Below are 15,905 nucleotides of genomic sequence, written 5' to 3'. Positions count from 1 at the left end.
CATGTGACTTTTATCAGAGATACACAAATTAAATCAGCAACCTTGGGCAGGAGCGCATTCAAGTTTAATACTGGAAAACATCTTAACCTTGTTAAATTAAAACACTCAGGAACCCATATAATCCAATCCAGTTAAAGCCTTCCTTCAAAGAAGGCTTTGTCAAATGTACTCGGGGTATACTACCGTGATTGCAAGGTTTAAATAACTTTGAAAAATTCAAATTTCAGTCATCTGTACTAACAGAAGGAAGTGTGATAGAGATAATCCAAATTATAATATCTAGTGTCTCAAAGGCATTTCGTGTGTATTTATAGCCGTTATCTCACACGACATCAAATTAGTTTGGCAAGGATTTTCCATATGCTTTTGGGACTATGTTCTCTCTACTACCAACGGAATGATTTCTTCAGGGTTCTAGAATATGTTTCCTCCTCCATAATGTCTCTTTCCAAATTAAATTTATGTAGGTTAACATTATATCGCATTCTCTTGACAATGATGAAGAGAATGAGTCCGAAACGCTCTGGGTATTAGAAGTAGGATGGGACTTATAAGCATCTTCTGAAGATAATATTAAATTAACCTCAGACTAATTAAACTGATTCGGGGAGGGAGCCAGTGAGCAGAGTTCACACATGAACTATTCGTGGAGGGTATGCCACTGCTCAGAAGGGGGTTCAGAACAGTGTGCCGGATATTCAAAGAGCAGGACTTGCTAATAAGACCAACAAATAGATTGGTGTATACCATAAACTGATCTCACAGAGCCCTTGCAACCAGCTTCAATTTCCTGAAAGATGTTTAATTGCCGTGCAAAGCAGCTCTCTGCTGATGCCAGGATTTGAATTTCCATCCGTAGCAAAAGAATTTGGATTTTCTCTTGAATTTTGGAGCTTGGGTGTCGATATGCCTAAAACACAAAGGACCACTTCACCCATGTGGCCCACTAATTAGATATTCTTATTAAAGGGGCGCCCGGGTGGCTCAGTTGGTGAAGCGCCCGACTTTGCCACGGGTCACGATCATGGTTCATGGGTTCGAGCCCGGCGTTGGGCTCTGTGCTGATGGCTCAGAGCCTGCAGCCTGCTTGGGATTCTGTGTTTTCCTCTCTCTCCGCCCCTCCCCTTCTCCTGCTCTGTCTCTCAGAACTAAATCAACATTAACAAAAAAGATATCCCTTTAAAGCTATTTTACTAGATACGGTTTTAAAAAAGAAAAAAAGCTGCCAACGCTAAAAAAAAGTAGTTTACTTACAGATGTGGATTCCTAGCTTCTCTCTGACAAGTGGACCCTGTGGAGCCTTGCAGACCCGGCCTGAGTCCCCCGTCTGCCCTACCGGTGCCCCGCACTGTTCCTCCCCGGGCAGGAGGCGGGCTCTGTTCTTTACTGAATGTCTCCCATCCTCCTTCGGAGGGGCCTGACCACCCCTGCTGGCCTGGGGAGCCACCCTGCCCAGCCCCGCCTGGCTCACCTTGGCCAGGTCGGCGAGAGTGTTGGTCTGGTCATTCAGCTTCCCCTGCTCAATCTTCACACTCCGGAGCCTGGGAGACAGACAGGGGGGTGGGTAGACAGGGTTGGTGGAGGCTGCAGGGGAGTGGGGCCCTTCATGCACCCACCCCACCCAGGGTCGCCTTGTGGGACATGCAGAAGGTGGGAGATGAGGGCGGAGGTAGGGTCGGGCCCCATGCTGCGCATTCCCTCCTAGCACACATGGGGTAGCAGGGCCTGGCGGGTGGCTAAGCCACCCCCGACAGCGTCCACCTTCTGGCCACGTCCACGCGGCCCGATTCAGGATGTCCCGGGAACTTGGACTCCCAGGCCTAGGTGAAGGCTGCACACGCTGGACACGCACCCTGGCCACCTCCTGGGGCCAGCGGGCAGTGATCCGCCAGCGGCCCTGGGTGTGTCCCCTGCCCCGCGAGCACCATGCACCCCTCAACCCCCGGGAGAGACTTACTTCTGAGCTCTGGCAGGCCCCGGCAGAGCAGAGAGAAATCACAAGGCAATTTTAATCTCCGTGCGGCCGGGTGCCGCGCGCCCAACCCTGCCCGCCTCCCACATGCACGACTCCAAGACCAGACCGGGAGCCCTGGATGGCTGAGGGGCTGTCGCCCTGACTCTGCGAAGAGGCCCAGCCTGAGCGGGCAGCGCCAGCCCCTGGGGGACGCATCCGTTGGCCTCCCCTCCCTCCAGCCGCGCCCACCCAGCAAATGCAGCTGCCTGCAGCCTTGCGGTGCCACGGTATCCCAGTCTGTGCCAGGCACCTGGTCCCAGAGGTGGCATTCAGTCCTGGGAACTATGCCCATGCTGCTTCCCAAGAATAACGGGGCTCCGAGAGGCAAAGCCAGTGCCCACCGGCACCTCAGCGGGGATGGCCATTTGAAGATGGAGGGCTGGGGAGATATATCTAGAAGCCAAGGACCGCCTGAGGCTGCCAGAAGCTAAAAGAGGCCTGGAACAGATCTTCCCCTAGCACCTTCAGAGGGCAAACGGCCCTGCCAACTCTGATCTTGGACTTCCGGCCTCTGGAACAGTGAGATAATAAATTCTACTGTTTTAAACGACCCAGTTGGTAGTAATCTGTTATGGCATCCCGAGCAAGTGCCCACTACGTTCGTCGATCTGTCCAGAGATCACGTCCGCCTTTTCACTGGCTGATCATACGGTGTCGCCGTCACGGAGACTCCCCAGCGCAAGACCCTGCCAACTGGCACCACGCTCATTCCTACGTCCCCACCACTGCCCGGGCTGTGGACAATCCTTGCTATGCCCGCCCCCCCCCCTTTGGCTTCCTAACCAAATCTCACCCACCCTTCAGGCCCTAGTTCCAACTTGTTTGGTTTTATCAGCTTTACGGGGCCATTTTTTTCTTTTTCTTTTCCGATCGGGAAGGGAGTAAGTTTAGGGGGACCCAAAGATGGAGTGAGGGGCGCCTGGCTGGCTTGGTCGGTGGAGTGGACGACTCTTGATCTCAGGGTTGTGAGTTCAAGCCCCATGTGGGTTATGGAGATTACTTAAAAATGAAATCGCTAAAAAGATAAAAAATGGGGGCGCCCAGGTGGCTTATTTATAAATAAAGAAACAAACAAACAAGTAAATAAAGAAGAAGGAGACAGTCCTGCCCCAGAACAAAGGGAAACGGGTAACTCACAGAGCAAGTGCCTTCTCCACAGACCTGGCTTTCCTAAATTCCTACCCTCCTGCTTCCCTCCAACAACCTTCCAGAACCTCCCTTGGGGCAAAGTCCAGGACAGGGCCAATGTCTGTGCCCCCCATGCCTGGCACACCGGCTGGCATAGGAAATGCGTATACAGTAACCAAATGAACATATCAAGGGTTGTAATGACAACATTGCTGGTTCTCCTGTTTAGAAAACACTGTACGGCAGGTAGGCGGAGGTGAATCCCCAGTTGTGTTCTATCCACACCTCATCCCTGGAGGAAAGGCACATTAACGACCAATGTCTCCACTTATAAAGATACAAAAACGCAGCTTGGAATAGCACAGTTACTTGCCAAGGTCCCACAGTTAGGTGGCAGAAACCAGACTGGGACAACAGTAGTCGGTTACTAACTGCGGGAGGGCCAACGAGGAGGGGTCTCTGTCCTCAAGGGGCTTGGGGTCTTGTGAGAAGGCACTGGACACAGTGAGGTTGAGTAAGTGTGGTACCAGCTCCTCTCCCTGCTTTTTAGATGATGGTGGAAGCAGAAGCAGAGGGCATCATGTGTTACCAGTATTTGTTCTGTGCCAAGGACCATGCCAGGCATTTCTGCATATCCTCCCATTTAGATCTCCCTGCAGTCTTGTGAAGTAGGGACTGTTATCATTTGAAACCCATCCAATTATAACAGTAAACACAATAAATGTAAATGTACTAAACTCTCTAGCTAAAAGACAAAGACGGTAAGGAGCCCGAAGAAACTCTGGGGGCAATGGATCTGTTTTTTTTTTTAATCTTGACTGTGCTAATTGTTATGTGGATGTATACATACGGTAACACTGATTAAACTATGCAGTTTAAATAGGTGCAGTTGACTATAGTCGATTATAGCTTAATAAAGCTTTTTTTTTTTTTTTTTAAAGAGACAAAGATTATCAAACAGGATTAAAAAGTTGAAATCCAGCTGGCTGAGCTTCCTCTCCTATGGCCTGGTCTCCTCATGGCCACACTCGTTTACCTTCTGACATCCCAGAAGCTGGGCTGTTTCAGCCACACCCTCAGCTCTGCTCCAAACCAACCTTCCTACTCTACCATTGACACCAGGGTTCTCCATGCTGCCTCTTGTCTCTTTTCTCCACAGCTGAATCAGCTGCCTTGCTGCTGTACTAGTTCAGCCTCTAACACTATTCACTTTACTTTGTGACTCATTGGCCCCTGAGTCCGGCCTAGGAGCTCCCGGGGCAAGGAGCCACCTGATTTTCTTAGGGGAACCCAATTGTGAATAGGTTTTCCCACAACACGAGAGATGGGAATCCATGGGCTCATTCTGAAAAGTGCCTAAATATGTTTTTAGTATTTTAAATCAGGTACCACGGGACTCAGTTGTAATTTATATTTGAGTGCCTCACTCCCAGGATTTGGAGCTGTTTAAAATTCTAGACTGGGTGCTGGTCTCATACATCCTCAGTGTGGCTACCGAACATTTGAAAGGTGGATGGTCTGAATAAAAATGGGCTGTAAATACATGTAAAACACACAATAGAATTTGAAGATTTAGCACAAAAAAAATTCTAAAATACCTGATTTTTTATACTAATCATGTTAAGATAATATTTTGCATCTATTGCATGAATATATTAAAATTTATTTCACTTGTTTTCATTACTATTTTAAAATTTAATTTATTATTATTACTATTATTACTATTATTATTATTATTATTATTATTATTAAAATAGGCTTCATGCCCAGAATGGAGCCCAACACAGGGCCCAAATTCACAGCCCCAAGATCAACACCTTGATCAAGAGTCAGACACTGACTGGGGCGCCTGGGTGGCGCAGTCGGTTAAGCGTTCGACTTCAGCCCGGTCACGATCTCGCGGTCCGTGAGTTCGAGCCCCGCGTCGGGCTCTGGGCTGATGGCTCGGAGCCTGGAGCCTGTTTCCGATTCTGTGTCTCCCTCTCTCTCTGCCCCTCCCCCGTTCATGCTCTGTCTCTCTCTGTCCCAAAAATAAATAAACGTTGAAAAAAAAAATTTTTAAAGAGTCTGACTGAGCCACTCAGGTCCCCCTTTTTTACTTTTTTTGTAATGTGGCTACTAGGAAACTTAAAACTGTATAGTGGTTTACGTGATATTTCTAGTGGACAGTGCTTGGCATATGATAGCCTGGCCCAGCCCAAATCTGGCCAGCTACCTGTTTTGGGAAAATAAGGTTTTATTAGAGGATAGCCCACCCACTCCTCTTCACTGTGTTCCTGCTACAGTGGCAGAGTAGAGTAGTTGTGACAGACCGTCTGGTCCACAAAACCTGAAATATTTACCCTCCGGCCCTTTATAGGAAAAGTTTGCCAACTCTGGCCGCACACTGGACTCACCCGAGGAACTTAAACTTAAGCTCACGGTGCATCCCAGACTCTGCTGTGTTGGGTGCAGCCTGTGGGCCTTTTAAAGCCCCGTGGGGGATTCCAGTGAGCAGCCAAGGTGGAGAACTACTTGACTAAATAATTCTCAGGACAAAGGGACAACAGAGGGAATCAAGGAATTTCTAGTTACCCCACATGATCACATGGATCAGGACACAAATTTAATTCGGAGCTTCCTGGCAGCCAAAGCAAAAAAGGGAAATGGCTTCTCATCTAAAAGGTAAAACAATTTTGGCTATTCTGGAGAATACAGTATGCTTCTTGCCATTTATTTGGGGTGGGTTGCATGACTTATCAAAGGTGATCGCCCTGGACAAGTGCTGGACCCATCACCTGCCTCCTTCTGACCATCCCACCAGCACAGACACTGCAAGCCCCAACCAACTGACCACCCGGCATGGGAGGGGCCGTGATGAGGCCATGCTGAGCCGTCTGGCCTGGCCTGTAGCCTCCTCCCGAGGACCACAGTTGCCTCCGCACCAGGTGGACACAGAAACGTGAGCGGGAAAGGTGCTGGACTTACTGATGGATGGCTTGGAGGAACTTACGCTGGTGTTTCCGAACCCGGGCGTGGTCTGGCTTCTTCACCAGCCTAGTGTGTTTGTAGATGAGCCACGTCTCCCTGAGAACGTTAGCAGCGGCATTTTTTACCTGGGGCCAGAAAAAGAACAGTTCCTCAAGGCAGGCACGAAACTGTGGAAGGCTCTGGAAACTTCCGGAAACCTCCAGAAACTTTTAGAAACTCCTGGAAAAGCCCCTCTGGGATCCTGGGACCGTAAGGCAAGGACATGTTTACGTGGCCACACCTGCACTGTGTGTGTGTGTGTGTGTGTGTGTGTGTGTGTGTGCACTTCATTTGTATCATTCAGCGTGGGTCAGACCCTTTCTATACACCTTGCAAATGTTGTATCAGTGAATCTACACACGCTGGCATCTCTCTCACTTTACACATGGGGAAACTGAGGCACAGGGCGGTCGACCTGCCAAGGTCAGACAGCTTTTAAGTTGTACCCGGCTGCCTGGCCCCCAAATGCCTGCCTCTTGCTGTGTGGCTCAGGGTGGGGCTATGACTAGGCACACAGGTGGGCGCCTGGGGCCACTGCCACGTCTCTGTGCATGGTTCATGCACATTCACATGGGCAGCAGAGCACAAGGCAGGGCAGTGACCGGTGGGCATGTGCACATGCCTGGCACGTGCAGAAGTAAGGTGGGGAGGGTCTGCCCTTGATGACCGAGAAGAGGACGTGGCTGTGATGGAGGTCTTTACCCGCTTGGTGAGCTGAGTGTCCATCATGAAGTTGTGCACGTGTTTCTCTGCCTTGGTGAGCTCCAGTTTCCGGGCCACCACGGCCACCACAAGTGCTGTGCAGCCGGCCCCCTGCATGCGGAGGGTGGGGAACACATCAGTGTCCTGCCCCATGGAGGTCCCGGGTCACAGGCAGGACACCCTCCCTCCTCCAGGAAGCCTGCCCTGATTCCACCCTCACCTTTACCTTCTAAGCCCACAGTGTTGGCAGGTCCCACCTGCTGAGCTCACTGACTCCCAGCCCCACCTGCTTAATATCGGTTGAATGTCTGGGGACTGTGTCCCACTGATGAGCTCATCCGATCCCCAACAGCCCTGGGAGGGAATACCACTCTTATCCCCACTAGACAGAGAGGGAAACTGAGGCTTGGAAATAAGAAAGGGAGAAGAAAAGGGCAGGATCTGCAGGTACGTTCAGAACATGGAGGAGGGAGGATTTGGAAGCATTTCCCTCAAGGCGCTGGGGTCTGGGCGTTGAGGGCAGAGACCCAGACAACACGTCTTCCTACAGTCATGGGAGGGGTCAGTTGGCAGGGTGAGAAGGCAGCGTGAGTGAAGGGTCAGGCCGGCTGCCTGTGGTGGGGCATTTGCAGGTAGGAAGGAGCAGGGCGGAGGTCCCAGGAGGGGTGGGGAGTGGAGGGGAGAATGGTGGCCTCCCCGCCTGATGCAATCACACTCCCCAGGATGCCCTAAATGGCAGATCTCCTGGCTAGTGAAGGAGGTCAGAGAGGACTTGTATGTCTCCTGGGAGCAGCCTGGGAGAGAGAGAAAGAGAGAGAAAAGAGCAGGAGCGAGGACCCAAGAGAGGAGAGGGCAGACAGGTGGAGGGGGGGCAGCAAAAAGTGACGTGGGAGGGAGGGAGAGGGTCTGCCACCGAGGAGCAGGGGCCAGGGGCCAGCCTAGAACCCCCAGGGGTGTCATCAGCCCCAGAAGTGCCCGAGGCCGGTGACAAGAGCAGGTGAGGGGGGCCAGCAGGTGTTCAAGGCAGGTGGCGGGAGCAGGGGTGAAGGGGGGAAGCAGTTCCCCGCCTGCACTGAGGGCTGTTCCTGACGCTTTCCTACAAGCTGCTTGCTCCTGAGGCCATGACCTCCAAGAAGGAAGAAGGGAGAGTTCGGCCTGGGACACTTGGCCAGGGATGCTCCGTTCTTCTTAGGGATGGAAGGAAACATCTATGGGGAGGGGTGGGCCAGGGCCAGGGCCACCATCGGACGGTCCTGGGCAGGCCTGGGTCCCCACATGCCCCGCCAGGGCGACACGGGCACAAGGTCGCCTTCTGAGAAAACCCTGACATGGGTTCCTGGAGTCTGTTCTCAGAAGAAGCCCTGTCAACTGGGGCAAAAAAACACACAAACAAACAAACGAAACAAAACGAAACAAAACCCTCGAGGTGGAATGCGACGCAGAAAGGAAAAAAAAAAAGACATCTGGTGGCTCCGCAAAATAGCATGGAAACCACGTCCAGCAAAAGACGCCAGGCTCAGAGGGGGCCACACTGGGATGCCCTGAAGTTCAAGAACAGACAGACGCATGGCTGGTGAGATCCTGGACAGGGCAGTGACCGGGAGCGGACACGCTTGGGCAAGGACGGCAGAGAGAGCCAAGAGGAGAGCTAGAAACCAGCCCAAGCGTGACCACCCGTGCGTGTGCCAGCAGCGAGGGCGGAGACGTGGCCACACATGGAACTCATTTTCCAGAAGGAGCCACGTCCCAAAGAACGGAACTCGGCGTTTCCATTTTGTCTTGGGCTTTCCGGGTTTGAGCTCGCCTTACCTGAGTCCTTTTTTGGTTCTTTTGTAAAGTTCGTTTGCTTGTAGTGGGGGTTGGACTGTGGCCCACCTCTAGTTTCTCCCCCTTCGCCTCTTGCAAAGTAACACAGGCAAATAGGCGTGGTGCCATTTCACAAGAGGGGGGCCGCGTCAGCGCAGCCAGGAGGAGGGAGGCCCCGGTGGGGGCTCGAGGAGGACGTGGAGCCCCCAGCTTCTGCTCAAACAGCTTAGAGAGGGTGAGGAGAAATGGGGACAGAGCCGCGGGCCTCGGGACACAGTGACAACTGACCACGGTCTGCAAGCAGCGAAACAGGGTGGGCAGAGGCACCGCAAGATGCTCCTTCCGTCGGCGGGAGAAAAGGAAACTCTTGTGGGGATCGTGCCCTATGTTTGCCAGAACGGAGGAGGAGTGGCCTGGCGTGGAACCTGGGGGGGTGGGATTAAGTCAGTTTCTTTGGTGCTACTTCGGTCCCACCGATGCTCACTGTTCTTCACAAATGAACAGGTTGGTTATTAACTGGGGACTGGGGAGAGGAGTCCCCTATCACGCATCCGATCATCTGCGACCCAAAACACGGAAGAGCATTTGTGAAGGAGGTGGAAGCTTGGAGAAAGAAGGTTCCAGAAGGTTCCAGAAGGGGATGAACAGCAAAACCGAAGACGGGACCAGGGAAAGAAGGTGCTGGGTGTCAAAGGCTGCCCACACCCACCGACAGACTTGAGAAGTCTTCGGGGGAGAAGGGGTGCTGTCAGGGCCCAACGAGCCACAGGAGACAAGCTGCACAGCATGGGGGCTCAGCGGGGTGCTTGGGATGCCCCAAGAATCAGGCAAGGATGGGGAAGGGAGCCGTGACGGCACAACCCAGAGGGTGTTGACTGGGTGTCCACAGCATTCACCGTTCTAGACGTTTCACATAAAGGAACAGACTTGAGGGGCGCCTGGGCGGCTCAGTCGGTTGAGTGTCTGACCACGGCTCAGGTCGTGATCTTGCGGTTTGTGCGTTTGAGCCCCACGTCGGGCTCTGTGCCGGCAGCTCCGAGCCCGGAGCCTGCTTCGGATTCTGTGTCTCCCTCTCTCTCTGCCCCTCCCCTGCTCGTGCTCTGTTTCTGTCTCTTTCAAAAATAAAGGGAAACCTTTAAAAAAATTTAAAAAGACATAAATAAATGAAAAGGGACAGACTTGAGCTTCACGATGAACAGAGGAGATGGGCACCGGTTTATAGCTGGGGAAACTGAGGCATGGAAGCATCAAGTCCCCAGCCCTGGACCCCAGGGCTGTGAAGTAAGCAGCCTGCAGAGAATAAAGGGGCAGACAAACGCCGGGCTAACAGCGGACCACAGCATCCAGCCCTGCGGGGACCACAGGAGTTACATACATACCTAGGGCTGGAAGAAGCCAAGAAGAGATGCCCCCCAGGAAGCCCAAGGGTGCAGATCTCTGAGTCACAGCCGGGGTAAGGAGGAGGGGGGGGGGTGAGGGAGCAGGATGACACAAAGAGGGAGGGGCAGGCTGATGCATTACGGTTCACAATGGAGTGAGCTCCCCATCCGTAGGGGGTGTGCAAGGGCCCCCGCCCTTACCATGATGCCAGTGAGCAGGCACACGCCCTTCCCGCAGTAGGTGTGGGGCACCATGTCGCCATAGCCGATGGAGAGGAAGGTGATGGAGATGAGCCACATGGCCCCCAAAAAGTTGCTGGTCACTTCCTGCTTGTCATGGTACCTGAGGGGAGCCGGGGAAGGCCCAGTCAGTCCACACTGGTCTCTCTGCCTTCATCATTCCCTCTGGTGCCCTGGGTCCACCCGGCTGGGTGGGGACCCTGACTACAAGCAGCGGACCACTTTGAGGACTCGAAAAGGTACCGCTGCAGGGAGAGGGGATGGTCAGCATCCTCCCAAGGGTGCCGTCGGGCGGAGGGCACCCGCACTCTCCTCCCGGGATCCCTTCCACCATTCTCCCTTCACCCCCACCCCAAGCTGCCGCCCAGGATGCGCGCCCTCCCTGGCCCTGGTCCTGGTCCGGGGGCAGAGGGGTCCGGGTGAGGGTACGTCCACTGTGTCCACGCGCTCCCCCTCCCGAAGACAGACGCACAGACAGACGCAGACACGGGTGGCCACGGGTGCCAGAAGCGGCAGGGAGGGGAGGTGAGGATTCAGGTGAGACATCGGGAAGAACTTCCCCAGCCAGCAGGGCTCCGTGAGGTTGAGGGGGCAGGGGGAGGGGGCCCCTGGGGGACACGGGTGGCTGCAGTATTCCAGGAGTTGGGAGCAAAGGGAAGTCAGCATGTGTGGGGCAGCACCAATGGTCCCCAAATCCCAGGCTTAGGGTTCGTTTGGGAGTTGGGGAAGGAGGCGGCAGCTTGGCACTGGGGGGAGGCTGGCGGTTAACTTTTTGGTATGGGGGGGCGGGCCCCAAGGGACGTGAATTCGTCCCTGGCCACGGCCAGCCCTGCGAACCCGGTCACGTGGGCTACAAACAAGTCCTGCCTACGGTCAGCCCAGGCTGGGGGTCAGAGGGGTTTAGCTCGAGGTTCCCCAGCCTGTGAAGCCCCTCCAGCTCAGGGAGCCCTTTCCTGATGACCCACTCTTTCCCAGGCCTCAGGCCCTGAGGGGGCTCAAGGTTAGAGGTCAACTGAGGTGGCGCAGAGGAGGGGGGACGCTGGCAGGGGCAGGACAGGGGAGGCTGGGTGGGGAGGGCTGCTCCAGACAGACAGGGCTGGAGTCAGGGGCTCAAGAGGAGGCCATAGAAGCCCCCAAAGGAGGATGGGAAGGCTGGGGACCTTCTCGGCAGGTGTGGTGTTTGGGGGTCCCTGTCGGGATGCCATTCCAGGCCCCTCCTCCTGGGCTGCCAGTCTGCTTGCTGGGTGCGGGGGACCTGGGACCGAATCCCAGCGAGGCATCTGAGCCCCAAGTTACCCTGGCTTCTGTCTCCCGGTAAACCAGCACCCCATAGCAGCAAGTAAGACGAGAGGGAGGCCCTCCAGCAGCGGGTGGGGGAGCCCGGGGCCTGGCTGGAGCTGCAGGACCCCCCGGGGCCTACCTAGGACCACAGAGTGGGGAACATGCGGGAGGCGGGGTGGGGGTGGGACAGAGCCGCAGGGGTGGAGCGAGGCAGGCGAGGGGGCTTCAAGCAGCATCGTAGGGCTCAGAATTTAGGATTGGCTGCCCCCCTGGTCCTGCCCCGTTCCCTGCCCCAACCTGGGGACCCCTGCGATGACCCAGACTGCACCTCAAGGATGCCCGAGGAGGGGAGCCCCTGTCTCACTCCCCAGACCACAATCCTGACCCCGCCGTGACAGGGTAGGGGATGGGCTGTGGGAACTGGCATAGGGACCCAAGCAGGGGTCCAAGGGGACCCCGTCTGGTCCCAAGACGGTAAGCCTCGAGGACGAGAAGGGCTGGGCCCTCGCCCCCATGAGCCCCACATCAGGCTGAGGCAGGCGCCATGGAGGAGATCAAGGGGGGAAGACTGGGGTCCTGGGGGCACAAGTCCAGCCCAGGGACCCCCAGGAAGCCCAGTCTCAGCCCCAACCTGCCATACACCCTTCCAGGGCCTTCCCCAGCAAAGCACGAGGTAGGAGAGGCTCTTTCCCAGCCAAGGCACCCCCACGTCCCGAGAGGCCCGGTGCAGACCCTCCCTTTCCCGAAGCACCCTGTGGGTCTCAGGGCCGACCAGGAATCAGGCCCTCAGGAATGTCCCTTTGCCCCAGAGCCTCCCTTTCCCCGTCTGTAAGTTGGGTGAATGGCCTGCACCTTCCAGGGCTGTTGAGAACAAACCCCGTGCAGAGAGAGGTACTAAAGGCTGGGCCAGTTTTTATTTACTCCAGACCCACCTAACTCTCCGGAGGGGCTGTCCAAGTCCCCCAGGGTCAGCTGTCCAGACAAAACCCTCCCCAACCTCGGAGACAAGGACCTCCAGGATGCCCAGTGGACACGGCCTGAGAGCAGTCGTGGGCCTGACTCCGAACTTGCCTGCCCCGGCCCCGCCTCACCTCCCTACGCACCAACGCACCCCCCCGCCCCACCCCACCTTGCGGCAGCTAATCTTAAATTCCTGGCGGACAGGACAGCAGCGGCTCTGTGCACACAGCTTGGTCAAGGGTAGGACTCACATGTTTTCCCTACAGTCCGGTGGGGCGGGCGGAGGGGAGAAGGAGAGCTGGTTAAATTGTGGGGGAAACAGGCAGATGGGGGGCGGGGGGGCATCCTGTTCCTGCTGCCTCCACTGCCCTGGGCCAGAGGTCAGAGGTTAGCTGCTCGCAGCGGAAGAGCTGGGAGAAAGACGAGCATGAGACCCGCCCCCACCCCACCCTGGGGGAGAGGCCTGGGGTCCCAGGGGGGTGTCGCTTGGGGTAGGGGACAGGATACACAGGCTGGAGTCCCAGGGACGAGGGGGCCGCGCTTGAAGGACGGTCACTGAGGCCAGGAACTGGGGGGGGGGGTGGGTATCATGTGGGTCAGGGGCTGTGATGGCCAGGGGAGCCCTGGGTCCCCGGAGCCGCGGGAGGGCACGGTGGGCCCCGGGGCCGGGGGCGTACCTCTCACAGACCCGCACCGTCCAGGCGGCGACGATCCAGGAGGAGATGCTGAAGACGAGCAGCACGGTGCCCGGGCAGATGGTCATGAGTGTCTTCATGACAAAGCGTGTGTTGAAGGTGACCTTGTTGAGGGCGCCGATGCTGCGGCTGGAGGCATCTGTGAATATCTTGCTGTGCAGCAGCATGACGCGGCCCAACAGGTAGAGGCGCAGGAACATGGGGACCGACAGCAGCACGTCCACGTCAGCCTCGGCTGCCGACGGCGCGTACGTGAAGGCCAGCCGCGCCGTCCACGTGAAGCGGTAGTGACCCGGCACCGGGTGGATGGCGCACACGGCCAGCTCCAGAGAGATGAGGAAGACGCGCTCGCATGTCATGGCGATGCGCCAGTCATCCGCCCCGTTGTCCACCATGAACAGCTGCGGGGGGCGGGGCGGGGGGGGGGACAGGCGGCGGTGGGTGTCAGACTCGCGCCCGTGCCCCCCTCCGGGAGGACCCCCCTCCCCCCCCAGCCCTCGAACCCCTGGCTTGGCTTTTATGAGAAACACAGCCCCCGACGCGAAACTCCCCAGCTCTCGGGGTCAGCCACGATTCAAATTAAATGTGGAAGAAAACACGGGGTTACCAAGGGCCTAGCAATCTCGTCCCCGGGGACACACGCAAGAGAAATGAAAGCGAGCATCGGAAAAAACAACAAGAAACACAGAAACCAAAACAAAACCGGCATCGGGGCAAATCCTTGCACGCGAACAACTACCCAAAGCGGAAACCACCCCAGTGTCCGTCAATGAATGAATGGGATCCTTCCAAACAATGGAGTATTATTCGGCCGTCAAGAGGAAGGGGCTCTGATACACGCTGCCATGTGGCAGAACCTCGAAAACATGCTGAGTCGAAGAACACAGGCACCAAAGGCCACCACCCAGAGCCGAGGGGACAACGGTGCCACCCCGGTGGGCCCGGAAACCGCGGCACTGAGCATTCAGAACGCAGAGAATTTGCCTCGGGAGCTCTTTGACTTGCTCAGCATCTGCCAACTTTCCTTCTTTTAGACTTCCCTTCTGGAATAGGAAGGCCCTATCCTACGCCTGTCCCACCCCTCCATCTTGGGTGATGTGTCCGGCTCTCGGCTGGAGTGGCGCCTCAGTCTCACCCGTATCTGATACTTAAGTGATACATGGAACTTGGGAGTTGGTGCCGGAATGCCTTTGGGGCAGGTGGGAAGTTGTGAATGCGTTTTGCATTGGGAGGAGGACATGAATTTGGGGGGTGGGCCCGAGGCTGAAATGTTCTGGACTGACTTGTGTCCCCTCAAAACTCATAGATTGAAGCCCTAACTCCCATTGTGACTGTATTTGGAGAGAGACAGCCCCTCCCCCGCCGCTTTTTTTTTTTTTTTTTTAAGCAGGCTCCATGCCCAGTGTGGGGCTCGAACTCACGACCCTGAGATCGCGACCTGAGCTGAAATCGAGAGTCAGACATTGAACCAACTGAGCCACCCAGGTGTCCCTGGAGAGAGGGTCTTTAACGGAGTAATTAAGGTTAGGGGCGCCTGGGTGGCTCAGTCAGTTAAGCGTCCGACTCTCGATTTCAGCCCAGGTCATGATCTCACCATTCGTGGGTTTGAGCCCCCATCAGGCTCTGCTCCGGCAGCGTAGGGCCTGCTTGGGATTCTCTCTCTCCCTCTCTGCCCCTCTCTTGCGCGCTCTCTCTCTCTCTCTCTCTCTTTCTCTCAAAATAAATAAATAAACATTAAAAAAATTGAGGAAGTAATTAAGGTTAAATGAGGTCATAAGGGTGGAACCCTGCTCCCACAGGACCGGTGTCCTCGTAAGAAGAGGCGACTCCAGGGATGCGCGCACACAGAGGAAGCCGAGAGGACACAGGGGGAGAAGGCAGCCGTCTGCAAGCGGACGAAAGGGGCCTCAGCAGAAACCGACCCTGCCAGCACCTGATCTTGGACTTCCAGCCCCAGCACTGTGAGAACACATTTCCTGCCGTCTCAGCCCCTCGGCTGTGGTGCTCTGTTAAAGCAGCCGGGAGCACCCTCACACAGTGCTTCGGTTTTTTAGTGGGTGAACCACATCCCACTGGGGGGCACACGACATTTTGTTGGTCCATACACCGGGGATCTGGGTTGTTTCCACTCTGTGGTACCCGCGAATAGGGCTGCTAGGTGCATCCGTATACGAGTTGCGTGTGGATGTAGGCGGTGTAGGTTTTCATTTCTCTTGGATGTCCCCAGGGATCTCTGCAGGTGGTTCAACCCAGGCAGGATTTTCCTCCACCCACCTCCCGTCAGACCACGGCTCCTTCAGGCCAGGGGTCAGGGGCCAGAGTCGGGAGCCAGATCTGACACCCTCTGGCATTCCCAGGCCCCGGTGCCGACCCCAGGTGACATCTGCCTGCTGTGACAGGCTGTGACAGCACGCCCTGAGCTGGGCTCTCCGGGGTCCATCGAGGTTTCAGTGAACTCCCGAAACAGGAGAACAGCCTCCCTGGCATGTAATAAATCTTTCAAACGCAGGGTCTAACCGAATAGCAACAGAAGGCTGGGGTCGGCTTCCAAGGCTGCAAAACCTCGGAAGACCCCCAGGGCTGCGAAGATGACTTATGTGTACCAGACCCCAGCTCACCTCTGGCTCCCTCGTTGTCCTCTCCGCCCCCCCCCCACCCCTACCCTCCCAAATAACCAATAAAAAATAAAAC

General features: G+C 55.7%; 1 protein-coding gene and 1 long non-coding RNA gene across 18 annotated transcripts in view; one reads left to right on the top strand and one right to left on the bottom strand.

Annotated features, from left to right (window-relative positions):
• Window positions 1–15,905, bottom strand: part of KCNN1 (potassium calcium-activated channel subfamily N member 1) — a 32,446-nt gene that overhangs the window by 1,514 nt on the left and 15,027 nt on the right. For 7 of the 16 annotated variants that reach the window (XM_045048283.1, XM_045048291.1, XM_045048273.1 and 4 more), the window contains 7 exons: window positions 13,197–13,615; window positions 12,771–12,779; window positions 10,240–10,381; window positions 6,854–6,964; window positions 6,110–6,237; window positions 1,958–1,966; window positions 1,472–1,541 (listed from right to left, as the gene is read on the bottom strand). In XM_045048283.1, coding sequence (XP_044904218.1) covers window positions 1,472–1,541; window positions 1,958–1,966; window positions 6,110–6,237; window positions 6,854–6,964; window positions 10,240–10,381; window positions 12,771–12,779; window positions 13,197–13,615 — 888 coding nt within the window. Of the gene's footprint in view, window positions 1–47; window positions 911–1,471; window positions 1,542–1,957; window positions 1,967–6,109; window positions 6,238–6,853; window positions 6,965–10,239; window positions 10,382–12,770; window positions 12,780–13,196; window positions 13,616–15,905 lie in introns of those variants that run through there. The other 9 variants (XM_045048264.1, XR_006591356.1, XR_006591350.1 and 6 more) reach the window with 9 other exon arrangements.
• LOC111558332 lies at window positions 10,378–15,895 on the top strand. Of its 2 annotated transcripts, none has more exons than XR_002739068.2 (3): window positions 10,378–10,517; window positions 15,014–15,175; window positions 15,724–15,895. It is a non-coding gene; the product is annotated as an uncharacterized LOC111558332 (long non-coding RNA). The 2 variants fall into 2 exon arrangements; XR_006591361.1 differs by having other exon boundaries at window positions 10,378–10,815.

Source organism: Felis catus, chromosome A2, assembly GCF_018350175.1.
Source record: "Felis catus isolate Fca126 chromosome A2, F.catus_Fca126_mat1.0, whole genome shotgun sequence".
NCBI classification, from domain to species: domain Eukaryota; kingdom Metazoa; phylum Chordata; class Mammalia; order Carnivora; family Felidae; genus Felis; species Felis catus.
The sequence above is the reverse complement of the archived record's forward strand: the minus strand, read 5'-3'. Positions and strand labels throughout refer to the sequence as shown.